At 46.4% G+C, this 25,799-nt stretch overlaps 1 protein-coding gene across 4 annotated transcripts in view; it reads left to right on the top strand.

Annotated features, from left to right (window-relative positions):
* Positions 1 to 25,799, top strand: part of elovl5 (ELOVL fatty acid elongase 5) — a 154,218-nt gene that overhangs the window by 86,497 nt on the left and 41,922 nt on the right. For all 4 annotated transcript variants that reach the window (XM_052024417.1, XM_052024419.1, XM_052024416.1 and 1 more), the window contains one exon: positions 21,619 to 21,806. In XM_052024417.1, coding sequence (XP_051880377.1) covers positions 21,619 to 21,806 — 188 coding nt within the window. The remainder of the gene's footprint in view (positions 1 to 21,618; positions 21,807 to 25,799) is intronic.

Here is a 25,799-nt window from a genome sequence, read left to right as displayed (position 1 = left end):
ACAGAGAAAGTGCAGTGCAGGTAGACAATAAGGTGCAAGGTCACAACAAGGTAGATCGTGAGGTCATAGTCCATCTCATCGTATAATACAATAAGGTGCAAGGGCCATGACGAGGTAGATTGTGAGGTCAAGAGTCCATCTTATTGTACAAAAGGCCCATTCAATGGTTGGTTTGGACCTACTGTTCAGTAGGTCAGTTGAGTCAGCGGATGTGATTGACTGGTTTAGTGCAGCTCTTTTACTAAACACTGATTAAAATCAGAGGAAACCCAACCAAAGCTGAACAATTCAGGCCCTCGAAATAAAATACTTCTCCTTCTGTGGTGCACAGAATAGAGAAGGAGGAAAGGCTGCCTGGTGCTTCACCTCCACAGATGCCACATGGTGCGCTGATTTCCTCAAGCAGTTTGGGTTTTTTTCCGCCGCAGTAAAGGGAACTTTAATTTGGTGGTAAAACTGAATTTCAGTTCAGATTTCCCTGAGCACTGACCAGCTCAACAAATCATTTTGAAAGAACTGGAATCGAGATGATTGAGTTGGCCATTTGGCTTGTCCTAAATTTCTATAAATGATTGGCACTTCAAGTACCTTCTAATTATTGCAAACTGTTTTAGTGCCTCCTGACTCTGTGTTAGGTTCATACCACATGGTCTTATTTATACCCTTATGTTGTTAAATCTAACCAGGTTTGCACCAGTCTCTGAGATGCATCCATCCATGATATTATTGGTTCAGGTGGACCATCATACGATCAGAGACAAAATCTTATAGAGTCACAGGGCAAAACAGCACTGATACAGGCCCTTCGGCCCAACCAGTCCATTCCGACCACGGTGCTCACCCAGCTAGTTCCAATTTCCTGTGTTCGGCCCATATCCCTCCAAGCCCCACCCTTCCGTGATCCTATCCAAGTGCTTCTTAAATGATACTGTTGTACATGCCTCACCCACTTCCTCTGGCAGCTCGTTCCATATACTCACCACCCTCTGCGTGAAAAGGTTGCCCCTCAGGTCCTTTTCTCCTCTCACCCTAAACCTCTGCTCCTTAGCTTTGGACTCCCCTACCCTGGGGAAAAGACTGTTACTGTCCACCTTATCTATGCCCCTCATAATTCTAAACATTTCTATAAGGTTGCCCCTCATTCTCCAAGGAATAAAGACCTAGCCTGGCCAACCTCTCCCGATAACTCAGGCCCTCGAGTCCTGACAACGTCCTTGTAAATCTTCTCTGTGCTCTTTCCAGTTTAACCATGTCTTTCCTATAACAGGGCGACCAAAACTGTATACAATACTCCAAGTGCGGCCTCACTAACAACTCATATGTCCACAATGGGAAGATTATATATCTTGTGTGACACCACCACTGTGTTTAATGGGGTTGACTCAGACATCTGGCTGCTGAAAACTAGGCATCTGTGAGGTAGTGTGGACCATCATCTGCACTGGAGTTGTATTCCAGCACAATCTGCAACCTACACTCTGCTGGAAGAAGTCAGTGGGTTGAGCAGCATCTCTGAGGAGAAGAGTGGAGAGGGGAGATGGCCGGTATATAGAGGAGAGGGGGAGTGGTGAGACAGGAGTCTGATGCGCTGGGCTGTGTCCACAACTTTCTGCAGTTTCTTGCGGTCCTGGGCAGAGCCGTGATGCGTCCAGATAGGATGCTTTCTGTGGTGCATCGATAAAAGTTGGTGAGTGTCAAAGGGGACAAACCAAATTTCTTTAGCATCCTGAGGAAGTAGAGGCACTGGTGAGCTTTCTTGGTCGTGGCATCTACGTGATTTGACCACGACAGGTGACTGGTGATGTTCACTCCCAGGAACTTGAAGCTCTCAACCTTCTCGACCTCAGCACCATTGATATAGTCAGGTGCATGTACACCACCCCTTTCCTGAAGTCAATGACCAGCTCTGTTGTTTTGTTGACATTGAGGGAAAGGTTGTTGTCATGACACCATGTCACTAAGCTCCCCATCTCCTTCCTGTACTCCGACTCATCGCTGTTTGAGATACGGCCTACAACGGTGGTATCATCTGCAAACTTGTAGATGGGGTTAGAGCAGAATCTGGCCATGCAGTCATGAGTGTACAGGGAGTAGAGTAGAGGGCTGAGGACGCAGCCTTGTGGGGCACCAGTGTTGAGAATAATCGTGCCAGAGGTATTGCTGCCTATCCTCACTGATTGCGGTCTGTTGGTCAGAAAGTCAAGGATCCAGTTACAGAGGGAGGTGTTGAGTCCTAGGTCTCAGAGTTAGGTGATGAGTTTGCTTGGTATTATTGTATTGAAGGCAGAGCTGTAGTCAATAAACAATAGTCTAACGTATGTGTTTTTACTGTCCAGATGCTCCAGAACTGAGTGTAGGGCCAGGGAGATGGCATCCGCTGTAGACCTGTTTCGGCGATAGGTGAATTGCAGTGTGTCCAGGTTGTCTGGGAGGCTGGAGTTGATGTGTGCCATGACCAACCTCTCAAAGCACTTCATGATGGTGGATGTCAGAGCCACTGGTCGGTAGTCATTGAGGCACGTTACCTTGCTTTTCTTCGGTGGACAACGTCATCTCCAGATCTAACACTGACCTGCTAAGTGTCTCTAATGTCATCAATCCCTAGCGCACAACATTGTGGGAGGTACCTTCAGCCAAAAGGACTCCGGCAGTTCAAAAGGCAAAACTGTTTTTGCTTCAGATTTCCAACATCTGAAGTTTTTTTTTGATTTCCATTTAAGTGCTTGCACTCTTGTTTATCCAGAGGTGCTGAATGCGTGATCTACCTTGACTTTTTCTGGTTAATTTGATTCATTTCACTTTCTGTCACTGCTGGATACAGCAAAGGTTAAGGGACCAGGCAACATCTCAGCTGTAGAATGAAGACTTGTGCTCGCAAAATAACCTTGCCTTTCAGCAAGCGCTTTGAGCAGTTACGACCCCGGCATTCATATTGAAATTGCCTGGTTCTGTCCTGTTCAGTAAAAGCAGCACAAGGTTGGAGGATAAGAAAAAATGGGATATCTTTATTAGTTACATGGACACCTCATATTCCACCTTGGGACTCTCCAACCTGATGGCCTCAGCATCAATTTCTCTAACTTCTGGTAACCCCTCCCCTCTTCTCCCCCACTTTTTTCTCCCCTTTACCCCCCCCCTCCTTTGTCTTCCCTCATTCCTGTGGCCCCCTCCCCCTTCTCTCCCCCCTCCCCCAACCCTCATGACCTGCTCCACCTCCTTCCCTTTATTCCATGGTCCACTGCCCTCTCCTACTGGATTCCTTCTTCTTCAGCCCTTTGCCTCTTCTACCCGTGACCTCTCAGCTTCTTACATCTTCTACCCCTCCCCCACCCACCTACCTTCCCCCTCTCACCTGGACTCACCTGGACTCACCTGTCACCTGCCTGCATGGGCTCCTCCTCCTCCCCCCCCCCTTCTTATTCTGGCTTCTGCCCTCTTCCTTTGCAGTCCTGATGAAGGGTCTCGGCCCGAAACGTCGACTGTTTATTTTCCTCCACAGATGCTGCCTGACCTGCTGAGTTCCTCCAGCATTTTGTGTGTGTTGCTCCAGATTCCAGCATCTGCAGAATCTCTTGTGACACAAATTCAGTCTGGCTCATTCTACTGTGAATCACTAGCAAAACAGTAGAAGGTACCATGAACAGGTATTACTTACCGGCAACCTGTCCGCTGATGCTTGGTCTGTATATTGCCAGGACCACCTGTCTCCTTCTTGGTCCAAAGACAGAGCGAGGAGCTCACTTGCAGAGGGGAGGTGTGAGTGATTGTCCTTAACATCAAGGTAACATTAGACCAAGTGTGATCTTGAGACGCTGGAATCATACATTACTTTGAGGAAGATGTGTTAGTTGAATACCAGCTGCTGCCATTTCTTCATCATCAGTTGGAGGTCTCTAACGCCATCAATCCCTAACGCACAACATTGTAGGAGCTACCTTCAGCCAAGCTCACCAGCGCCTCTACTTCCTCAGGAGGCTAAAGAAGTTTGGTGTGACTCCTGTGACGCTCACCAACTTTTATTGATGCACCATAGAAAGTATCCTATCTGGATGCATCACGGCTTGGTATGGCAACTGCTCTGCCCAGGACCGCAGGAGACTCCAGAGAGTTGTGGACGCAGCCCAGCGCATCACGGAAACCAGCCTCCCCTCCATGGACTCTGTCTTTACCTCTTGCTGCCTTGGTGAAGCAGCCAGCATAATCAAAGACCCCACCCACCCGGGACATTCTCTCTTCTCCCCTCTCCCATCAGGCAGAAGATACAGGAGCCTGAGGGCACATACCACCAGGCTCAAGGACAGCCTCTATCCCACTGTGATAAGACCATTGAACGGTTCCCTTATACGATGAGATGGACTTTTGACCTCACAATCTACCTTGTTGTGACCTTGCACCTTATTGTCTACCTGCACTGCACTTCCCTGTAGCTGTGACACTTTACTGTGTCTTTACCTGTACTACCTCGATGCACTCTGTACTAACTCAATGTAACTGCACTGTGTAATGAATTGATCTGTACAATCAGTAGGCAAGACAAGTTTTTCACTGTACCTCGGTACAAGTGACAATAATAAACCAATTCCAATACCAATACCAGAAGGACTCTGGCAGTTCAAGAAGGCAACTCCTCACCACCTTCAAAGAGATGTGCAATAAATGTCGGCCTTGCCAGTGATGTTCGCGCCTCATAAAGGAATGAGCTTGAGTCTGTGAAAACCATCCGATTCCAGGGTTTGTGACACCTTGGCATGTGTCTGGCCTCACTGAAGATTTATGAAAGGGAAGAAGGCCATTTGGCCCATTACTTCCATGCTCACCCATTCTAATCCCAATTTACAGCAGGAGATCCACAGCCCTGCAGGTCATTGGCCTTCAAATACACATCCAAGTACGGTCTCAAATGTGGAGAGGATTTCAGCAGTGAGTTATTAGAACATAGAACACTACAGCACAGTACAGGCCCTTCGGCCCATGATGTTGTGCTGACATTTTATCCTGCTCTAAGATCTATCTAACCCTTCCCTCCCACATAGCCCTCCATTTCTCTGTCATTCATGTGGCTATCTGAGAATCTCTTAAATGTCCCTAATGTATCTGCCCCCACAACCTCTGCCGGCAGTGCGTTCCACGCACCCACCACCCTCTGTGTAAAAAACTTACCACTGACATCCCCCTTATACCTTCCTCCAATCACCTTAAAATTATGTCCTCACGTGTTAGCCACTTTTGCCCTGGGAAAAAGTCTCTGACTGTCCACTCGATCTATGCCTCTTATCATCTTGTACACCTCTATCAAGTAACCTCTCATCCTCCTTCTCTCCAAAGAGAAAAGCCCCAGCTCGCTCAACCTATCCTCATAAGACATTGTTATTATTTACATCTTCTCTTCAAGTTCATTGTCATGGGCATACCTACCCAGGGTATAAAAGCCATGAAAATCAGCTTTTTGCAGCAGCAGCACAGTGCATTACAGACACGTTGCTGGGACTCTAGAGGTTGGGCAGGCTTGGACTGCATTCCTTGGAGTATAAGAGACTGAGGGGTGACCTTATATTGGTGTGGAAAATCATGAGGGGCATGGGCAGGGTGAATGCGCATAGTCTTTTTCCCAAGGAAAGGGAACCAAAAACTAGAGGGCATAGGTTTAAGATGGTGGAGGCAACTTCATTGGGGCCTTTTAAGAGGGGCTTGGATGGGCACATGAATGAGAGGAAAATGGAGGGATGTGGGCATTCTGTAGGTAGGAGGGATTAGCTATGTCGGCACAACATTGTGGACTGAAGGGCCTGTTCTGTGCTCTGCTGTTCTATGTTCTAAGGTGAGAGGTGAGAGATTTAAAAGGGAACTGAGGGGCAACTTCTTCACACAGAGGGTGGTGGGTATCTGGAACGAGCTGCCAGAGGAAGTGGAGAAGCGGGCACAATCACAACATTTAAAAGACACTTGGACAGGTACATGGATCGGAAAGGTTTACAGGGACATGGGCCAAATGCGGGCAAATGGGATGAGGTTAGATGAGAACCTTGGTCGGCATGGACAAGTTGGGCCGAAGGGCCCGTTTCTGGTCTTTATAACTCCATGACTCTATATAAAAATGCATGACAGAATTAAATTACATAACCTTAAATTAACATAAATTATACATAACTTACACAACAAAATAAACCTTATGACATTAGTGCAAGTTGAGGGAAATATAGTCTGAGGTTGAATTCGGGTTTTTCAGGTGGTTTCAAGAACCTGATGGCAGTGGGGAAGAAGCTGTTGTTGAACCTTGAGGTGTGGGTCTTCAGGCTTCTGTACCTCCTGCCTGATGGCAGCATCAAGAAGAGGGCACGGCCCAGATGCTGGGGGTCCCTGATGGTGGATGTCGCCTTCCTGAGACATCACCTCTTGTTGATGTTCCTCAATGGTGGGGAGAGCTGTACCTGTGATGGAACTGGCTGAGTCCACCATTCTCTGTGGCCTCTTACACTCCTGTGCATCGGAGTTTCACCAGGCCATGATGCAACCAGTCAGAATGCTTTCTGCTGTACACCTGTAGAGGTCTGTCTTGTATGATCTGAGGCTTCCCTTCTCCGGAATAAGCTATTGCAAATTCTTAAAAGTTCTTTATTGATCAGATGGAGTGGATCCAACCATAGAGGGAAATAAATGGGGGAATGTTTTCTCTCTCCCAAGTTCTTAGGGAATTTGTCCTTCTTCAGCCCATCCAATCATGTGGAGAAGGAAGATTCTTCAAAGCCAGACTTTGAAAATATAACATGTAAAATGAAGCAGGGAAAGAAGGCTTAATGTAAATATCAGGGTTCCAATGCACTGAAAAGCAATGTCAAGCACAGGCAACAGAATTGTGAAAAGAGAGGCAGTGAGAGTGAATTGAATAGCTTACTGGGTGATGGAGAAGCGAAACGGAACTTATGACCAGTTCATTGGTTAAAGGATAATCACAAGGAGGATGACTGGATCAGAAATTCAAGGGAAACCTAGGTTTAAGGTGCTGGGGAGTCGGCACAGAGGAGATGTCAGGGGTAAGTTTTTTACTCAGAGAGTGGTGAGTGTGTGGAATGGGCTGCCGGCAACGGTGGTGGAGGCGGTTACGATAGGGTCTTTCAAGAGACTGTTGGATAGGTACACGGAGCTGAGAAAAATAGAGGGCTATGGGTAAGCCTAGTAATTTCTAGGGTAGGGACATGTTCGGCACAGCTTTGTGGGCCGAAGGGCCTGAATTGTGCTGTAGGTTTTTCTATTTTTTCTATGTCTATATTTCTATGAAACCTTATCTATGCAAAGGGCAAAAGTGAGAGACTGAAAGCATGCTTGGCAACTGCATTCACTGGAGAAAAGGTTCCTGCAAATCAAGGAGGAAGTAGCGAAGAAGTTAGATAAGCATGAAAATAAAGAGGGAGCTCTTAGAGGCTTTGGTAGTGCCCACAACAGAAAAGTCACCCAGAATGGATGGGATTCAAGGTTACCAGTGGAAATAGAGGGTCAGGATACAATCTACCAGGCTTCTGTGGACACCAGGGAGTGTGCCAGAGGAATGTGAAAGTTTCCATCTATCAAACATCTACTCAGCAAATGAGGAGAGATGTAAGCCCTGTAATGACACGCCAGTCAATGGTGTAGAATTCTTTAGAGGCAATAATCTGAGACAGAATGAATGATCTTTTGGAAAGGTATGATTCAGTGAATGGCAAGCAGCTTGGATTAGTTCAACATAAGTTCTGTTCTAACTTGCTTGAGTTCAGAATCAGGTTTATTATCACCATTATATGATAAGAAATTTGTTGTTTTGCGGCAGCAGTACAGTGCAAAGACGTGAAATTACTATAAATTACAAAATAAATAGTGCAAATAAAAGGGAACAAGGAGGTGTGTTCATGGGTTCATGGACCATTCAGAGATCTGATGGCGGAGGGGAAGAAGCTGTTCCTGAAACATTGAGTGTGGGTCTTCAGGTTCCAATACCTCCTTCCCGTAACTAGAAGAGGACATGTCCCAGATGGTGAGGGTTAGTGATGGACGCTGCCTTCTTGAGGCACCACCTCTTGAAGATGTCCCCAATGGTGGGGAGCGTTGTGTCCATGATGGAGCTGGCTGAGTCTACAACCCTCTGCATCCTCTTTCGATCCTGCGCATTGGAGCCTTCATACCAGGCAGTGATGCAACCAGTCAGAATGCTCTCCACTGTACATCTGTAGAAATTTGAACATAGAACACTACAGCACAGTACAGGCCCTTTGGCCCATAATGTTTTTATCCTGCTCTAAGATCTATCTAACCCTTCCCTCCCACATAGCCCCCCATTTCTCTATCATTCATGTGTCTATCTAAGAGTCTCTTAAATGTCCCTAATGTGTCTGCCCCCACAACCTCTGCCGGCAGTGCGTTCCATGCACCCACCACTCTCTGTGTAAAAATCTTACCCCTGACATCCCCTTTATACCTCCCTCCAATCACCTTAAAATTATGTCCACTTGTGTTAGCCATTTTCGCCCTGGGAAAAAGTCTCTGACTGTCCACTCGATCTATGCCTCTTATCATCTTGTACACCTCTATCAAGTCACCTCTCATCCTCCTCCACTCCAAAGAGAAAAGCCCTAGCTCACTCAACCTATCCTCATAAGACATGCTCTCTAATCCAGGCAGCATCCTGGTAAATCTCCTCTGCACCCTCTCTAAAGCTTCCACATCCTTCCTATAATGAGGCGACCAGAACTGAACACAATACTCCAATGTGGTCTAACCAGAGTTCTATAGAGCTGCAATATTACATCGCGGCTCTTGAACTCAATACCCCGACCAATGAAGGCCAACACACCATACGCCTATCAATCTGCATGGCAACCTTGAGGTATCTATGGACCTAGACCCCAAGATCACTCTGTTCCTCCACACTGCTAAGAGTCCTGCCATTAACCTTGTATTCTGCCTTCGAATTCAATCTCCCGAAGTGTATCACTTCACACTTATCCGGGTTGAACTCCATCTGCCACTTCTTAGCCCAGGTCTGTATCCTATCAATATCCTGTTGTAATCTGCAGCAAACTTCTACACTATCCACAACACCAACAACCTTTGTATCACCAGCAAACTTACTAACCCACTCTTCTACATCCTCATCCAAGTCATTTATAAAAGTCACAAAGAGCAGGGGTCCCAGAACAGATCCCTGCGGAATGCTGCTGGTCACGGACCTCTAGGCAGAATAGGCCACATCTACCAGGAAACAGTGGACAAGCACCTTTACTTAGGCGATGAGACTGGAGAAACCTGGTCTATTCTCTTTAAAGCTGGGATGGATATGGGAAGGTTTACCTCAAGCTGTTCAAAATCATGACGGGTTTTGATAAATTATATAAAGGAGAAGCTCGTTGCTGTGGCAGAAGTTTAATAAGCATAAGGTCCAATTCTATTGTAACGCTTAGCAAGTCATAAATAAGGTGATACAAAGGGCTTGGCCATCAGAACCCTTCTGAACTTCCAAAATTTTGCTTAACCAAAGGTTTGCCAGGAATGCATTTCTGTCATAGAACATGCAGGAGATAATTGCAAATTTTGCAGATTACTTGAGACTTGGGAATGTTGTAAACATTGAGGAGGACAGGAACAGGTCCTTCAGCCCACGATGTTGTGCCAAACCAATTGAGCTAATCACACCTAATCCCTTCTGCCTGCACGTGGTCCATATCCTCAAGCCTCTTGGACACCTCTATTGTATCTGCCTCCACCACCACCCCTGGCAGCACATTCCAGGCACACACCAGTCTCTGTGTGAAAACTTGCCCCGCACATCTCCTTTGAACTTGCCCCTCTCACCTTAAATGCATGCCCTCTGGTATTGGACATTTCGACTCTGGGAAAAAGATACTGGCTGTCTACCCTATCTAAGCCTCCCATTTTTTCATAAACTTCTATCAGGTCTCCCCTCAACTTCCGCCACTGCAGAGAAGACAACCCGAGTTTGTCCAAGACTGCGGATTGTATGTACCTTGTTGTTCAGGCAGGGCACTTCAACTCTGAGAAGCACCACAGTCAAAATCGACTCTGCTCTCAGTGCCAGCCGGTTGTGTTGCCACAAAACAGCGCACCATGCAGGTCAGTGCCCTGTGCCCTGCCCGCTGCCCTGTTCATGGTGTTTGAACCAAAGATGAGCTACTAGGTGATCAGGATTGTTTGGTGACACCACTATTTGTGACTACAGCAAGCAACTCTCGTACGCACAGACTGCCAGCGTACGTGGAGAGCACAGTAGTACACAGAGTCTGAAGGAGCAGAACTCTGGAGCGTTGAAGCAGTGCGCCTGCTTCATGGGACGCTGGAGGAACCGCAGGGATCTCGGCTGAACAGATGTCAAGGTTATTTGTGGTCCGTTCTATTTTGGTGCCAGCTACATAGCAAGCAGCAGGAGGGAGAGGGTGGGGGAAGGTCTGGCTGGCATGGAGGTGCATTGGGTAGAGCTGCTGCCTCACCAAGCTAGAGACCCGGGTTCGATCCTGACTTCGGGCACTGTCTGCGTGGACTTTGCATGTTCTCCGCGTGGAGTTCCTCCAGTTTCCTCCCACACCCCAAAGGCGTGCGTGTTACACGAGAATACAAGGAAATAGGAGCAGGAGTAGGCCACTCGGCCCCTCTAGCCTGCCCGGCTATTCAATGCTTGGCCTCTTCTGTGCCAGTTCCCCACAACCATCAGTTCCTCGATCTTTCCAATATTTATCTATCTCCACCTTAAATATATCTAATGGTCTGGTGTCCACCACCCTTGGAGGCAGAGAGTTCCAGCAACCGACCACCTTCTGGGAGAAGACATTTCTATACACCTCAGTTTTATAAGGTCATGAGCAGTTTCATGGGCAGACACAGTAGTGTAGCGGTTAGCGTAATGCTATTACAGCGCCAGCGACCTGGGTTCAATCCTGGCCACTGCCCATAAGGAGTTTGTACGTTCTCCCCATGTCTGCATGGGTTTCCTCCGGGTGCTCCGGTTTCCTCCCACATTCCAAAGACGTACAGGTTAGGAAGTTGTGGGCATGCTATGTTGGCGCCAGAAGCGTGGCGACACTTGCGGGCTGCCCCCAGAGCACTCTACGCAAAAGGTGCATTTCACTGTGTGTTTCGATGTACATGTGACTAATAAAGAAATCTTATCAGCTCCTTATTTTGTAAGTACATCCCCTTATTTGTGACTGATTGGTGGGTTAATTGCCCCGGTGTGTAGGTGAGTAGTAGAATCTGGGGAGAGTTGTTGTGAATGTCAGGAGAATAAAATGGGTCTAGTGTAAATGGGGTCTTGATGGCCAGCACAGACTCGATGGGCTGAAGAGTCTGTTTCTGTGCTGTATGACTCCCTGCCTTTTTGGCCGGGTGTCCTCGACCAACTCGTCCAACAATAGAAAAATAGGGGGCTATGTGGGAGGGAAGGGTTAGATAGATCTTAGAGCAGGATAAAATGTCGGCACAACATTGTGGGCTGAAGAGCCTGTACTGTGCTGTAGTGTTGTACGTTCTATGTTCTAATTGGCCAGTTCCACATCCGTCACCCGCCCCACAGATTACCGTCCCACCGTTACTGACTGTCACGATATTTACTCTGCCACGACACTGAAAGTTTTTTACACAGAGAGTGGTGGGTGCATGGAACGCACTGCCGGCAGAGGTTGTGGGGGCAGATACATTAGGGACATTTAAGAAACTCTTAGATAGACACATGAATGATAGAAGAATGGAGGGCTATGTGGGAGGGAAGGGTTAGATAGATCTCAGAGCAGGATGAAAGGTTGGCACAACATTGTGGGCCAAAGGGCCTGTACCGTGCTGTAGTGTTCTATGTTCCATGAAAAAAGAAAAGGAGTACCACAGGGTTGCTGAGTTACAGCGGGGGAGGCTATCGATGGCTTCAGGGGTGGCTTCAAGGGATCCTGGGACTAGGCTCAGACTGCAGCATCTCACCATCACTGCTGTCATTCCAGAGGACGAAGACAGAGTGGCAGCGCTGAGTCTAATGATCCTGAGAATGCACCACGGTCTTGGGTTCCAAAGACTTATCGGCTTCTGCCCAAACTATGACCTCAGCAGTCCTGGTAATCTACTGGAGGATTACTCACCTCTGTAACAGCCAGGGAGTCCCTTTTGAACAGTAGTAACTGTGGTAATAGACAATGGTTATTCTCCTCCAAGACAGAAAGGGACATGGTGCTTTTGGGGGGTCTTATTTTGTGCCACTGTTTTGGTCTTTGGCAGGTGCCATTTGTGTTGCTCTCTGTAAGGGCTGTGTTCACGACAGTAGGCGTGAAGAAAAATAGATGGGCTTCCTGACCCAGCCTTCACCTCAAGGTCAAATCGAGTTTATTGCCATATGCACAAGTCCATGTGTGCACAGGTGCAATGAAAAACTTACTTGCAGCAGCATCACAGGCACAGAGCATAAAGAAATTTGATTTGTCCCCTCTGACTCTCACCAACTTCTACCAATGCACCATAGAAAGCATCCTATCTGGATGCATCACGGCTTGGTACGACAACTGCTCTGCCCAGGACCGCAAGAAACTGCAGAGAGTTGTGGACACAGCCCAGCGCATCACGGACACCAGCCTCCCCTCCTTGGACTCTGTCTTTACCTCTCGTTGTCTTGGCAAAGCAGCCAGCATAATCAAAGACCCCACCCACCTGGGACATTCTCTCTTCTCTCCTCTTCCATAGGGTAGAAGATACAGGAGCCTGAGGACACGTACCACCAGACTTAAGGACAGCTTCTACCCCACTGTGATAAGACTATTGAACGGTTCCCTTATGCAATGAGATGGGCTCTGACCTCACGATCTACCTTGTTGTGACCTTGCACCTTATTGAGTTGCACTTTCTCTGTAGCTGTGACACTTTACTCTGTACTGTTATTGTTTTTACCTGTACTACCTCAATGCACTCTGTACTAACTCAATGTAACTGCACTGTGTAATGAATTGACCTGTACGATCAGTTTGCAAGACAAGATTTTACAAGTGCCAATAATAAACCAATACCAATACCAATTCACAAGAAAGGCAGAAATTAAACAAATTATTCACAATTTTTACAAGAAAGAACACGATAAGAGCAAAACAATGTCCAAAGTGGTCACAGTGCTGCTATTCTGAGGCAGTGATTAGGGTTGTGCAGGTTGGTTCAAGAACCGAATGGTTGAAGGGAAGTAGCTGTTCCTGAACCTGGTGGTGTGAGACTTCAGGCTTCTGTACCTCCTGCCCGATGGTAGCTGCGGGAAGATGGCATGGCTCGGATGGTGGGGATCTTTGATGATGGATGTTGCCCTCTTGAGGCAGCGCCTCCTGCAGCTACTACCAGTGGTGGGGAGGGATGTGCCCATGGTGTATTCGGCAGAGTCCACTACTCGCTGCAGCTTCTTACATTCCTGTATATTCAAATTGCCATCCCAGACCCTGATGCAACCAGTCAGGACACTTTCAACAGTACATCTGGAGAAGTTTGTTGGAGTGTTCGATGACAAGCCGAACCTCCATAAGCTTCCAAGAAAGTAAGGACACTGGCGTGCCTTCCTTGTGATTGCATCTATGTGCTGGGCGCAGGACAGGTCATCCAATATGTTAACGCCCAGGAATTTCAAGCTGCTGACTCTCTCCACCACCGATCCCCCAGTGTAGACTGGCGCATGTTCGCCCTCCTCCCCTTCCTGACGTCAACAATCAGCTCTTTAGTTTTACTGACGTTGAGCGTGAGGTTGTTGTTGTGCACCACTCGACCAGGTGACCTACCTCACTCCTGTACGCTGATGTGTCATCACCTATGATTCATCCAACAACAGTGGTGTTGACAGGAATTTGTATATGGCATTGGAGCTGTGCTTAGCCACACAGACAAGATCACAAGATCACAAGACAGGGAGCAGAAGTAGGCCATTCGGCCCATTGAGTCTGCTCCAAAGAAAAGGGGAAAAAGAAATGAGAAATGGGTTGGGGGGGGGAGTCTGCTCCATTAGAAAAAAAAACTATTCTAACCCCAATTTCTGGCCTCATCCCCATATCCCTTGATACCTTGACTAATTAGATATCTATCTATCTCCTCCTTAAACGCCTCCAAGGACCTGGCCTCCACTGCTGTACATGGCAAGGAATTCCATAAATTCACCACCCTCTAGCTAAAGAAATTTCTCCTCATCTCTGTTTTAAACCTGTACCCTCTAATTCTAAGATTGTGCCCTCTGGTCCTGGACTCACCCACCAAGGGAAACAGCTTGGCCACCTCTACTCTGTCCAGTCCTTTCAACATTTTAAATGTTTCTATGAGGTCCCTTCTCATTCTTCTGTACTCCAGTGAGTACAGTCCAAGAGCTGATAAATGCTCATCATACGTAAGCCCTTTCATTCCGGAAATCATCCTCGTAAATCTCCTCTGAACCCTCTCCAACATCAGCACATCCTTCCCAAGATATGGGGCCCAAAACTGTACACAATATTCCAATTGAGGCCTCACTAGTGCCCTGTAGAGCCTCATCAACACTTCCTTACTTTTGTACACTATGCTTCTCGAAATGAATGCCAACATAGCATTTGCTTGCCTTACCACCGATCTGACCTGGTGGTTAACCTTTAAGGTATCCTGCACGAGTACCCCCAAGTCCCTTTGTACTTCTGTACTTTGAATTTTATCCCCTTCTAGATAATAAATAATCTGCCCGTTTATTTCTGTTTCCAAAGTGTACAACTGCACATTTCTCAACATTGAATCTCATCTGCCATTTCCTTGCCCATTCTCCTAAACTATCTAGGTCTCTCTGCAACCTTCCTGTCTCCTCAATACTCTCTACTCCTCCACCTATCTTGGTGTCATCCGCACACTTAGCCACAAAACCATTTATTCCATCATCCAAATCATTAATGTACAGGGTTAAAAGAAGCGGCCCCAACACCAACCCCTGCGGAACACCACTAGTAACCGGTAGCCAACCAGAACAAGATCCTTTTATTTCCACTCTTTGCTTTCTGCCAACCAGCCAATGCTCCACCCATTCTGTTATCCTACCTGTAATTCCATGACCTCTCATCTTATTAATCAGTCTCTTGTGCAGCACCTTGTCGAAGGCCTTTTGAAAGTCCAAATACACAACATCTACCGCCTCTCCCTTATCCACCCTACCTGAGATTTCTTCAAAAAACTCCAATAGGTTGGTGAGGCAGGATCTTCCCTTCATGAAACCATGTTGGCTTGGACCTATCTTGCCGTGCACCTCTAGGTATTCCATAACCTCATCCTTGAGGATGGATTCTAATAACTTTCCCACCACTGACATCAGACTAATAGGTCTGTAATTTCCTTTATGCTGCCTCCCACCTTTCTTATACAGTGGAACTACATTTGCGACCCTCCAGTCCTCCGGAACCATGCCGGAGTCTATCGATTCCAGGAAAATTATCACCAATGCCTCTGCTATCTCTAAAGCCACCTCCTTCAGAACCCGGGGATGCACCTCATCCGGTCCAGGAGACTTATCAGTCTTTGGTCCATTTAGCTTTCCTAGCACCTTGTCTCCAGTAATCTTAACTGAACTCAGTTCCATTCCTTGAGACCCCTGACTGGTATATTGCTGATGTCCTCCACAGTGAAGACCGATGCAAAATACTCATTTAGTTCCTCTGCCATCTCTTTATCATCCATTATAATCTCTCCCACACCGTCATTGATTTATCCTATAGCAACCCGTGTCTCTCTTTTACTCCTTATATATTTAAGAAAGTATCCTTTCGAATGTTATCTGCCAACTTCCTTTCATAATTTATCTTTTCTTTCCTAATGACCTTCTTAGTTTCTTTCTGCAGGTTTTTAAAAGTTTCCCAGTCTTCTGTTTTCCTACTAATTTTTGCTTCCTTGCATGCCCTCCCTTTTGCTTTTATTTTAGCCTTCACCTCTCCCGTTAGCCACATTTGTGCCTTTTTTCCATTCAAAACCTTTTTTCTTGGAATATATCTATCCTGCATTTTCCTTATTTCTTGTAGAAATTCCATCCATTTCTGCTCTGCCGTCCCTCCCGCTAGGCATGTGTGTATAAGGAGTAAAGCAGGGGGCTAAGCACATAGCCTCGAAGTGCACCTGTGTTGATTGACAGACAGCGAGGAGGAGATGTTGGAACTGGATTTGGTATTAGTTTATTATTCTCACTTGTACTGAGGTACAGTGAAAAACTTGTCTTGCATACCGATCGTACAGGTCAATTCATTACACAGTGCATTGAGGTAGTACAGGGTAAAAAGAATAACAGAATACAGAGTAAAGTGTCACAGCTACAGGAAAGTGCAGTGCAGTGAGACAATAAGGTGCAAGGCCATAATGAAGTAGATTGTGAGGTCAAGAGTCCACCTTATCGTACTAGGGAACCGTTCAATAGTCTTATAACAGCAGGATAGAAGCTGTCATTGAGCCTGGTGGTACGTGCTTTCAGGCTTTTGTATCTTCTGCCTGTTGGGAGAGGGGAAAAGAAGGAATGTCTGGGGTGGGTGGGGTCTTTGATTATGCTGGCTGCTTTACTGAGGCAGCGAGAAGTGTAGACAGAGTCCATGGAGGGGAGGCTGGTTTCTGTGACGTGCTGGGCTGTGTCCACAGCTCTCTGCAGTTTCTTGCAGTCTCGGTCAGAGCAGTTGCCATACCAAGCCGTGATACATCCAGATAGGGTGCTTTCTATGGTGCATCGATAGAAGTTGGTGAGTGTCAAAGGGGACATGCCAAATTTCTTTAGCCTCCTGAGGAAGTAGAGGCACTGGTGATATTTCTTGGCCGTGGCATCTACGTGGTTGGATCAGGACAGGCTATTGGTGATGTTCACTCCTAGGAAACTCCTAAATGTTGTTAGCAATCCTCACTGATTACGATTCGCTGAGACCAGGAGTCAGTTGCAGAGGGAGGTACAGAGGCCCAGGTCTTCAAGCTTGATGATGAGTTTGGATGCGAGCATTTAATGCTGATCACTTGGAACTAAGGAAGGAGCTGCACAATGCTGGTGTGCTGTCTGCACTGGAAGCAGCAGGCCTGTGACCATTGCAAATCAGGATCACCATGTTTTTTTTAGACCTGTCAGCTAGCCCCTAATGATCCTGCGTTTTGTGAGTGCTGCCGGCTCTTCATGGTGTTTCTGCTGATTGCGTCATTTGCATGTGCCATTTAAAGACTGCCTAATTCTAACACATGCTGCTGGTGTAGCTGGCTGTTCCTCCAGTGTTAAACAGCACGGTTTCCATCGCAGTCCCAGAATATGATTTAACTGTGCTGGCCCTGTCCTGTGTTTTACAATATCACAAGATCACAAGACAAGGGAGCAGAAGCAGGCCATTCGGCCCATCAAGTCTGCTCCAAGGAAAAGGAAAAAAACGAAATGGGGAATGGCGGGGGAGGGGGGGGAAACAAAAAAAACCTATTCTAATCCCAATTTCCGGCCTTATCCCCATATCCCTTGATACCCTGACTATTTAGATATCTATCTAACTCCTCCTTGAACGCCTCCACTGATCTGGCCTCCACTGCTGTACGTGGCAAGGAGTTCCACAAATTCACCACCCTCTGGCTAAAGAAATTTCTCCTCATCTCTGTTTTGAAACTGTGCCCTCTAATTCTAAGATTGTGCCCTCTGGTCCTGGACTCACCCACCAAGGGAAACAGCCTAGCCACATCTACTCTGTCCTTTCCTATCAACATTTTAAATGTCACTATGAGGTCCCCTCTCATTCTTCTGTACTCCAGTGAGTACAGTCCAAGAGCCGACGAACGCTCATCATACATAAGCCCTTTCATTCCCGGAATCATCCTCGTAAATCTCCTCTGAACCCTCTCCAACGTCAGCACATCCTTCCTAAGATGTGGGGCCCAAAACTGCGCACAGTATTCCAAATGAGGCCTCACTAGTGCCCTGTAGAGCCTCATCAACACTTCCTTACTTTTATACACTATACCTCTCGAAATGAATGCCGACATAGCATTCGCTTTCTTTACCACCGATCCAACCTGGTGGTTAACCTTTAAGGTATCCTGCACGAGTACCCCCAAGTCCCTTTGTACTTCCGTACTTTGAATTTTCTCTCCTTCTAGATAATAATCTGCCCGCTTATTTCTGCTTCCAAAGTGTACAACTGCACATTTCTCAACATTGAATCTCATCTGCCATTTCCTTGCCCATTCTCCTAAACTGTCTAGGTCTCTCTGCAACCTTCCTGTCTCCTCAATACTCCCTACTCCTTCACCTATCTTGGTGTCATCCGCAAACTTAGCCACATCAGACAGCTATGCTTGTGAGTTTTTGTTAAGGTGCAATTGGTATTGGTATATTATTGTCACTTGTACCGAGGTACAGTGAAAAACTTGTCTTGCACACCGATCGTACAGGTCAATTCATTACACAGTGCATTCAGGTAGTACAGGGTAAAAAGAATAACAGAATACAGAGTAAAGTGTCACAGCTACAGGGAACAAAGAACAGAGAACAGTACAGCACGGAACAGGCCTTTCGGCCCACAATGTTGCGCTGATGTAGATAATCCCTCCTACCTACAGAATGCCCATATCCCTCTATTTTCCTCTCATTCATGTGCCCATCCAAGCCCCTCTTAAAAACCCCCAATGAATTTGCCTCCACCACCCTATCAGGCAACACATTCCAGGCATCCACCGCTCTCTCAGTAAAAAACGTACCCCTCACGTCTCCTCTGAACCTTCCCCCTCTCACCCTAAATGCATGCCCTCTGGTATTGGATCGCTCAATAATGGGAAGAAGATATTGCTTGTCCACCCCATATATGCCCCTCATAATTTTATACACTTCCAGCAGATCACCCCTCAGCCTCTGCCGCTCCAGAGAAAAGAGCCCAAGTTTGTCCAGCCTCTCCTGATAGCTCATGCCCTCTAGTCCAGGCAGCATCCTCGTAAACCTCCTCTGCACCCTTTCTAAAGCCTTGACATCCTTCCTATAGTGAGGTGACCAGAATTGCACGCAATACTCTAAATGCAGCCTAACCAGAGTTCTATAGAGATGCATCATAACTTCTTGACTCCTGTACTCAATACCTCGATTAATGAAAGCAAGCATTCCTTAAGCCTTCTTAACCACCCTGTCTACCTGTGTGGCCACTTTCAATGAGCCATGGACTTGCACCCCAAGGTCTCTCTGCTCTTCAACACTGTTAAGGGTCTTGCCCTTAAGAGTGTACTGCCTCTTGACATTAGTCCTACCAAGGTACAACACCTCACATTTATCCGGGTTAAACTCCATCTGCCATTTCTCTGCCCACGTCTGCAGCTGATCTATATCACGCTGTATCCGTTGTCAGTCTTCTACACTATTCACAACTCCACCAATCTTGCTATCATCTGCAAACGTACTAACTCATCCATCAACATACTCATCCAGGTCATTTATGTAGAGGTCCCAGCACAGATCCTTGTGGAACACCACTAGTCACAGGCCTCCAGCCCGAATAAGTCCCTTCAACCACGACCCTCTGTTTTTTGTGGGCAAGCCAGTTCTGGATCCACACAGCCAATTCTCCACTGAACCCATGCATCCTAACTTCCTTGATTAACCTATTATGTGGGACCTTGTCAAATGCCTTACTGAAGTCCATATAGATGACATCCACAGCTCTACCTTCATTAATCTCTCTCGTCACCTTGTCAGAAAACTCAACCAGGTTAGTAAGACACGATTTGCCCTGCACAAAGCCATGCTGGCTTTCCCTAATCAAGTACATTGCCGGTAGACTATAAGGTGCAAGGTCATAACAAGGTAGATTGTGAGGTCAAGAGTCCATCTCATCGTATAAGGGAACCGTTCAATAGTCTTATCACCGTGGGATAGAAGCTGTCCTTGAGCCTGGTGGTATGTGCCCTCAGGCTCCTGTATCTTCTGCCTGATGGGAGAGAGGAGAAGAGAGAAGTTCCAGGGTGGGTGAGGTCTTTGATTATGCTAGCTGCTTCACCAAGGCAGCGAGAGGTATAGACAGAGTCCATGGAAGGGAGGCTGGTTTCCGTGATGTGCTGAGCTGTGTCCACAACTCTCTGCAGTTTCTTGAGGTCCTGGGCAGAGCAGTTGCCATACCAATCTGTGATGCATCCAGATAGGATGCTTTCTATGGTGCATCGATAGAAGTGAGTGTCAAAGGGGACATGCCAAATTTCTTTAGCCTCCTGAGGAAGTAGAGGTGCTGGTGAGCTTTCTTTGTCATGGCATCTACATGGTTGGACCAGGACAGGCTCTTGGTGATGTTCTCTCCTGGGAACTTGAAGCTCTCGACCCTCTCGACCTCACTCATCAATGCAAAGCGATTCAGGTGACCAAAGGCAACTGATTGTTAAAAAGAATTGAACATTAACATATCATAAAATAGAGAGTAAGAGTAGGAGAACGTATGTGCAGTCGTCGACTTCCCCATGAGGAGGGATACAGAGAGGTGATGGATGGGGTGAGAAGAGACTTTTGTTCTTTACATTTAATTTCACCTTATCCTCATTCTGTTTCATTTAGCACTTCTTATGTGCTCCAATTATTGCACAGGGAAGGATTGTTTGGAGATCTTTTGGTCTAATTATTTAAGCACTGTAACACCCAGCTAAAGTCTCAAATTGCTGTCCAGATCCTTTAATTAGGACTGGTCATAAGCTGTCTGTGTGCAGAGAAAGTGTTCATTATTTTTTTCAAATTCAGTGAGTACTTTTTTCCTATTTTGAATGAGGGTTCACTGCGTGAGCTTCACAGCCATTGAAACGTCCCCTCACGCCATAAAAAAGGCAATGTGTCATACAAGAAGTGACCTGCTCATAGGGAAAAGAAGGCAGAATACTCCCAGTGTGGATGGTTTTGCCAGTGAAGTCTACAGTTCACATCCAAATCACTTGGATAAATGAAGAGATTTATCTGTGAAATGTTACTCCTTGATTTCTGGGCTATCACCTCTGTTTGAGATAGGCTTCTGTGTGCCCTCTCTCTCTCTCTCTCCCCACCTCTCTCTCTCCCTCTGTCACTCCTCACACACAGTCTCTCTTTCTTCCCCCCTCTCTTTCTACCCCCCTCCCTCTCTCTATCTCTCTCTCTCTCTTTCTCCCCCCTCCCTCCCTCTTGCCCTCTCTCTCTCTCCGTCTCTCTCTCTGAAAGCCTCCCCTTTAGCCAGCTGTGCAGTGCAAGTGAACAACTTGTTGCCTAGCTGTGCTTTGGAATGCATTGAACCATGGCCATTTGCTTAACGCTGGGGAATTAAAGCGTATTCAATGTGTAGCTTAGATAATGACTATTTTTAAATCCATTAAGAATATAATGCAAAAAGTAATTTCAAAAATGTAATTTCATTCCAGATGTTTTTGTTCACAGTGTACCATTTTCTAATGCAATCAGCGTTTATTTTAAACTTTTTATGAATTTAATTTGTATATTTTCCACAATTCTTGAATGTATTGCAACTTAGTTTCCATATGTCAGGTTGAGTCCTGCTTGTTCCTGCAATATCTGAAAGTCAAGCAGAAGTTAAGCTCTATATCTGGAATAGTCATGCATTATTTATTGTATTTTTGTAAACTTTGAAAGCCTTTTTGTTCTTGAAGAGCTGTTCTCATCTCATTTTTCTCTTTTTGCAGATTCCAGAGTAGAGGGTTTTTTCCTTCTAGATTCATACCCCCCTACTTTTATACTTAGCCTCCTGTACCTCTTTGTGGTTTGGGCCGGACCCAAGTACATGCAGAATAAGCCACCCTTATCTTCCAGGGGAATACTCGTGGTCTATAACATTGGATTAACTCTCCTTTCCTTATACATGTTCTGTGAGGTGAGAAGTTTGAACATTTTGATCAGTGTTAATGATTGATTTTTTTTCCTTCCCTCATTGTTTTGCTGAGAAGCTTGTCGTGCTTGGTACAGTATCACTCCGATAATCCTGCACCTGAATGTTCAGAAATCCTGATGTCCGGCATTTAAGATAAGATATCTTTATTAGTCACCTGTACATCGAAACACACAGTGAAATGCATCTTTTGCGTAGAGTGTTCTGGGGGCAGCCCGCAAGTGTCACCATGCTTCCGGCGCCAACATAACATGCCCACAACTTCCTAACCCGTACATCTTTGGAATGTGGGAGGAAACCGGAGCACCCGGAGGAAACCCACGCAGACACAGGGAGAACGTACAAACTCCTTACAGACAGTGGCGGGAATTGAACCTGGGTCGCTGGTGCTGTGATAGTGTTATGCTAACCGCTACACTACCGTGCCTAACCGCTACACTGTGAGCTCGGGGTCCAGAGTGTAAGCAGGGTGTGTAGCCAGAGCCAGGGGTCTGGAGGGTAGCGGGGACTGGGGTCTGTACTGTGGATGGGGTGTATAGTCCATGCTGGAGTGTGAAAGACCAGGGTTCAGGAACGTGGCCAGGTGTACGACTGGAACTGAGGTCAGGAATGCTTGTACATCTCCCGCTCCCTGTAAGCACACCGGGTTCACCAGAAAATTTATTATCCTATGTGTAACGTGTTAAAACAAAGTGAGGTAAAAGTGTGTTGGGGTGTGAATAGGAGTTACACAGAAGGTCAGGCAGCATCCATGGAGGGGAATGGACAGTTGACATTTCGGGTTGGGAACCTTCATCTGGATTTGGGTCTCAACCTGAAACGTTGACTGTCCGTTCCTCTCCACAGACGCTGCCTGACCCGCTGAGTTCCTCCAGCGCTTTGTGTGTTGCTCCAGATTCCAGTGGTCCCTTGTGTCTCCATTAATAAGAGTAACATCCAATAGTCCAGAAAATCTGCTCACCCAACACAACTGAGGGTGTTGGATTATCAGAGTTTGAAGGCATTTGCACCACATTGCAGGCAATTACTCTGGCCACACAGGGCTTCACTGCGGCCTCTGCTCTGTGCTTAACAGTGGTGAGCGAGGATCTCTGGGTCAGAAAACACAGCAGGGCTTCTCGACCTTGCTGCAGTTCCGGTAATCTCACCAGAGGTGCAGTTGTAGGCAGCAGAAGTTCAAGGCCCAACCTGCGATGAATTCTCTCATTGGCATTCCTGCTCCAGGGTCTCCTCCGAACAATGTAAAACTCTGATAGTCCAGCATCCCTTGACGGTGCTAGTCTGGCAGATTTTCTGGACTGTTGGATGTTTCTTCTATTAATTTCCAAACAAACTGATAGTTCTTTTTTTTAACAGGTTACACACAGAACACAGAACAGTGCAGCACCGGAACAGGCCCTTCAGCCCACAGCCGAACACAATGTCAAATTAAACTACATCTCTTCTGCCTGCACATGATCCACATCCCTCCACTCACTGCACATTCATGTGTCTAACAGCTTCATACCTGCTTCCACCACCACCCCTGGCAGCCTGTTCCAGGCACCCACCACTCTCTGTGTAAAAAAAACCTGCCCCGCCATCTCCTTTAAATTTTCCCCCTCTCACCTTAAATGCATACCCTCTAATACTTGTTATTTCTACCCTGGGATAAAGATTCTGACTTCTACCCTCTCATAATCTTATAAACCTCAATCAAATCTCCCCTCAGTTTCTGCCGCTCCAGAGAAAACAACCCAACCTTTCCTTATAACTCATGCCCTCTAATCCAGGAAGCATCCTGGTAAATCTCTCATGCACCCTCTCCAAAGCCTCCACATCCTTCCTGTAATGGGGCGAACAGAACTGCACACAATACTCCAAATGCGGCCCAATCAAAGTTTTATACAGCTGCAGCATGACTTCCTGACATGTTATACTCAATTATAATAAATTTTCCAGTGAATCTAGTAAATTTAAAGGGGTGGGAAATATACAAGCATCCTGGTTTCAGCCACAATCCCACCCATGTTCCTGACCCCTGGGGCTCTGGATCATAACCCTGGCTCTGACTCACAGTCGGGACCCCGACCCCAGTTGCACTTCAGGCCTTCAGGTCAGCTCCCCAGCTCACATTCTGGGCTAATGAGTGAGCCACGCACTGACACAGTAGTGTAGCGGTTAGCGTAACGCTTTACAGCGCCAGCGACCCGGGTTCAATTCCCGCCACTGTCTGTAAGGAGTTTGTACGTTCTCCCCGTGACTGTGTGGGTTTCCTCTGGGTGCTCCGGTTTCCTCCCACATTCCAAAGATGTACGGGTTAGGAAGTTGTGGACATGCTATGTTTGGCGCTGGAAGTGTGGCGACACTTGCGGGCTGCCCCCAGAAAAGATGCATTTCACTGTGTGTTTCGATGTACATGTGACTAATTAAGATCTTAAAAAAAGATTTTTGAACACTTGGACGCCGGGTTATCGGAGTTTCACTGTCATTCCAAGTTGCCGTGTGTTACTGCCTTCAGAAAAGACAGGACAATGGGGAAAAAATGAAATAAACTGAAGGATATATAATATTTTTGTATGCACGTGTATTATTGTATGGATGTGAAATGTAAATGTACTTTTAATGCAACTTGACAATTGTGTCTGTGAGTGCGTCTAAATTTAAAGCCATTGAAGTGTTAATTGTATTTTCAGATTAATCCTTTATTAGTCTGACCTGTCAGTTAACGACTGTGCGTTCATTCAGCTGAACATTCTTCCTCAGGTCAAGTACATTGCCATTTTAAGAATTATACTTATTTACTGTAATTCAACTTTTACATTAATGTGTGTTCTTTATATTGGCTTTTGAAGAAATGATAGAACCTTGGTGTATGTAGAGAAAATACAAAAAGATGCAGAACAAGTAAGGGGTGTTTTCAGTCAAACTGTCACTGCGGATATAAAAATCACTTGTATTTATAGAGTGGCTAGTCATGTCTCAGGATAGTATCTTGAAGTACATGCAATGAGTCACTTTGAAAAGCATGGAAAGTTATTGCATGTGCTGATATACTAGTCATTTTACAAACAGTAATATGACTAATTGGCTAATGACCCAAAACTCAAAAAATCACTAATGTTGAAAATCTGAAATAAAAGCAGACTATGCAAGAAATACCCAGCAGGTCAGGCATCGTATCGGGAGAGAGAAGCAGAATTAATCTTTTAGAGTGGCAAAGGGTCTTTGACCTGAAGCATTAATTCTGTTTCATTTTCCACAGATGCTGCCTGACCTGTTGTGTGTTTCCCACATAAGATTTAGTCACATGTACATCGAAACACACCGTGAAATGTATCTTTTGCGGAGAGTGTTCTGGGGGCAGCCCGCAAGTGTCACCACATTTCCAGCACCAACAGAGCATGCCCACAACTTCCTAACCCGTACGTCTTTGGAACGTGGGAGGAAACTGGAGCACCCGGAGGAAACCCACGCAGACACGGGGAGAACGTACAGACTCCTTACAGACTGTGGCCAGAATTGAACCTGGGTCGCTGGTGCTGTAATAGCGTTACGCTAACTGCTACACTACCATGCTTGCCCTATTTTCTGCTTCATTGAATGAGCAGTTAATTTGGTGATGTTGATTTGAGAAAGGATATTGGTCAGTGCATCAGGAGTTCAACCATTTCTTTGAGGAGACCCTTGGCTTTTATTTTGAGTGTAGGCCAGTGTTGCACTACCGAATTCATCAAGAATGTGTGCTCAGATAGAGACTTTACCCTATGATCTTTAGCTGGAGCCAGGATGATACAGTGAGAGGTTGCAGGGTGAGCAGAGGTTACACTGGTGGGAAGGAGAGGCAGTGAGAGTTTGTAGGGTAGGCAGAGGTTACAGTGATAGGGAGGGGAGGCAGTGAGAGGTTACTGGTTGGGAGAGATTACAGTAATGGCCAGTGAGAGGTTGCGGGGTGGGCAGATGTTACAGTGATGGGGACGGGAGAAACAGTGATGCAAA

The sequence above is a fragment of the Pristis pectinata genome, chromosome 10 (assembly GCF_009764475.1).
Source record: "Pristis pectinata isolate sPriPec2 chromosome 10, sPriPec2.1.pri, whole genome shotgun sequence".
Lineage (NCBI taxonomy): Eukaryota > Metazoa > Chordata > Chondrichthyes > Rhinopristiformes > Pristidae > Pristis > Pristis pectinata.
Note: the sequence above shows the minus strand (reverse complement) of the source record. Positions and strands in the feature narration are given on the sequence as shown.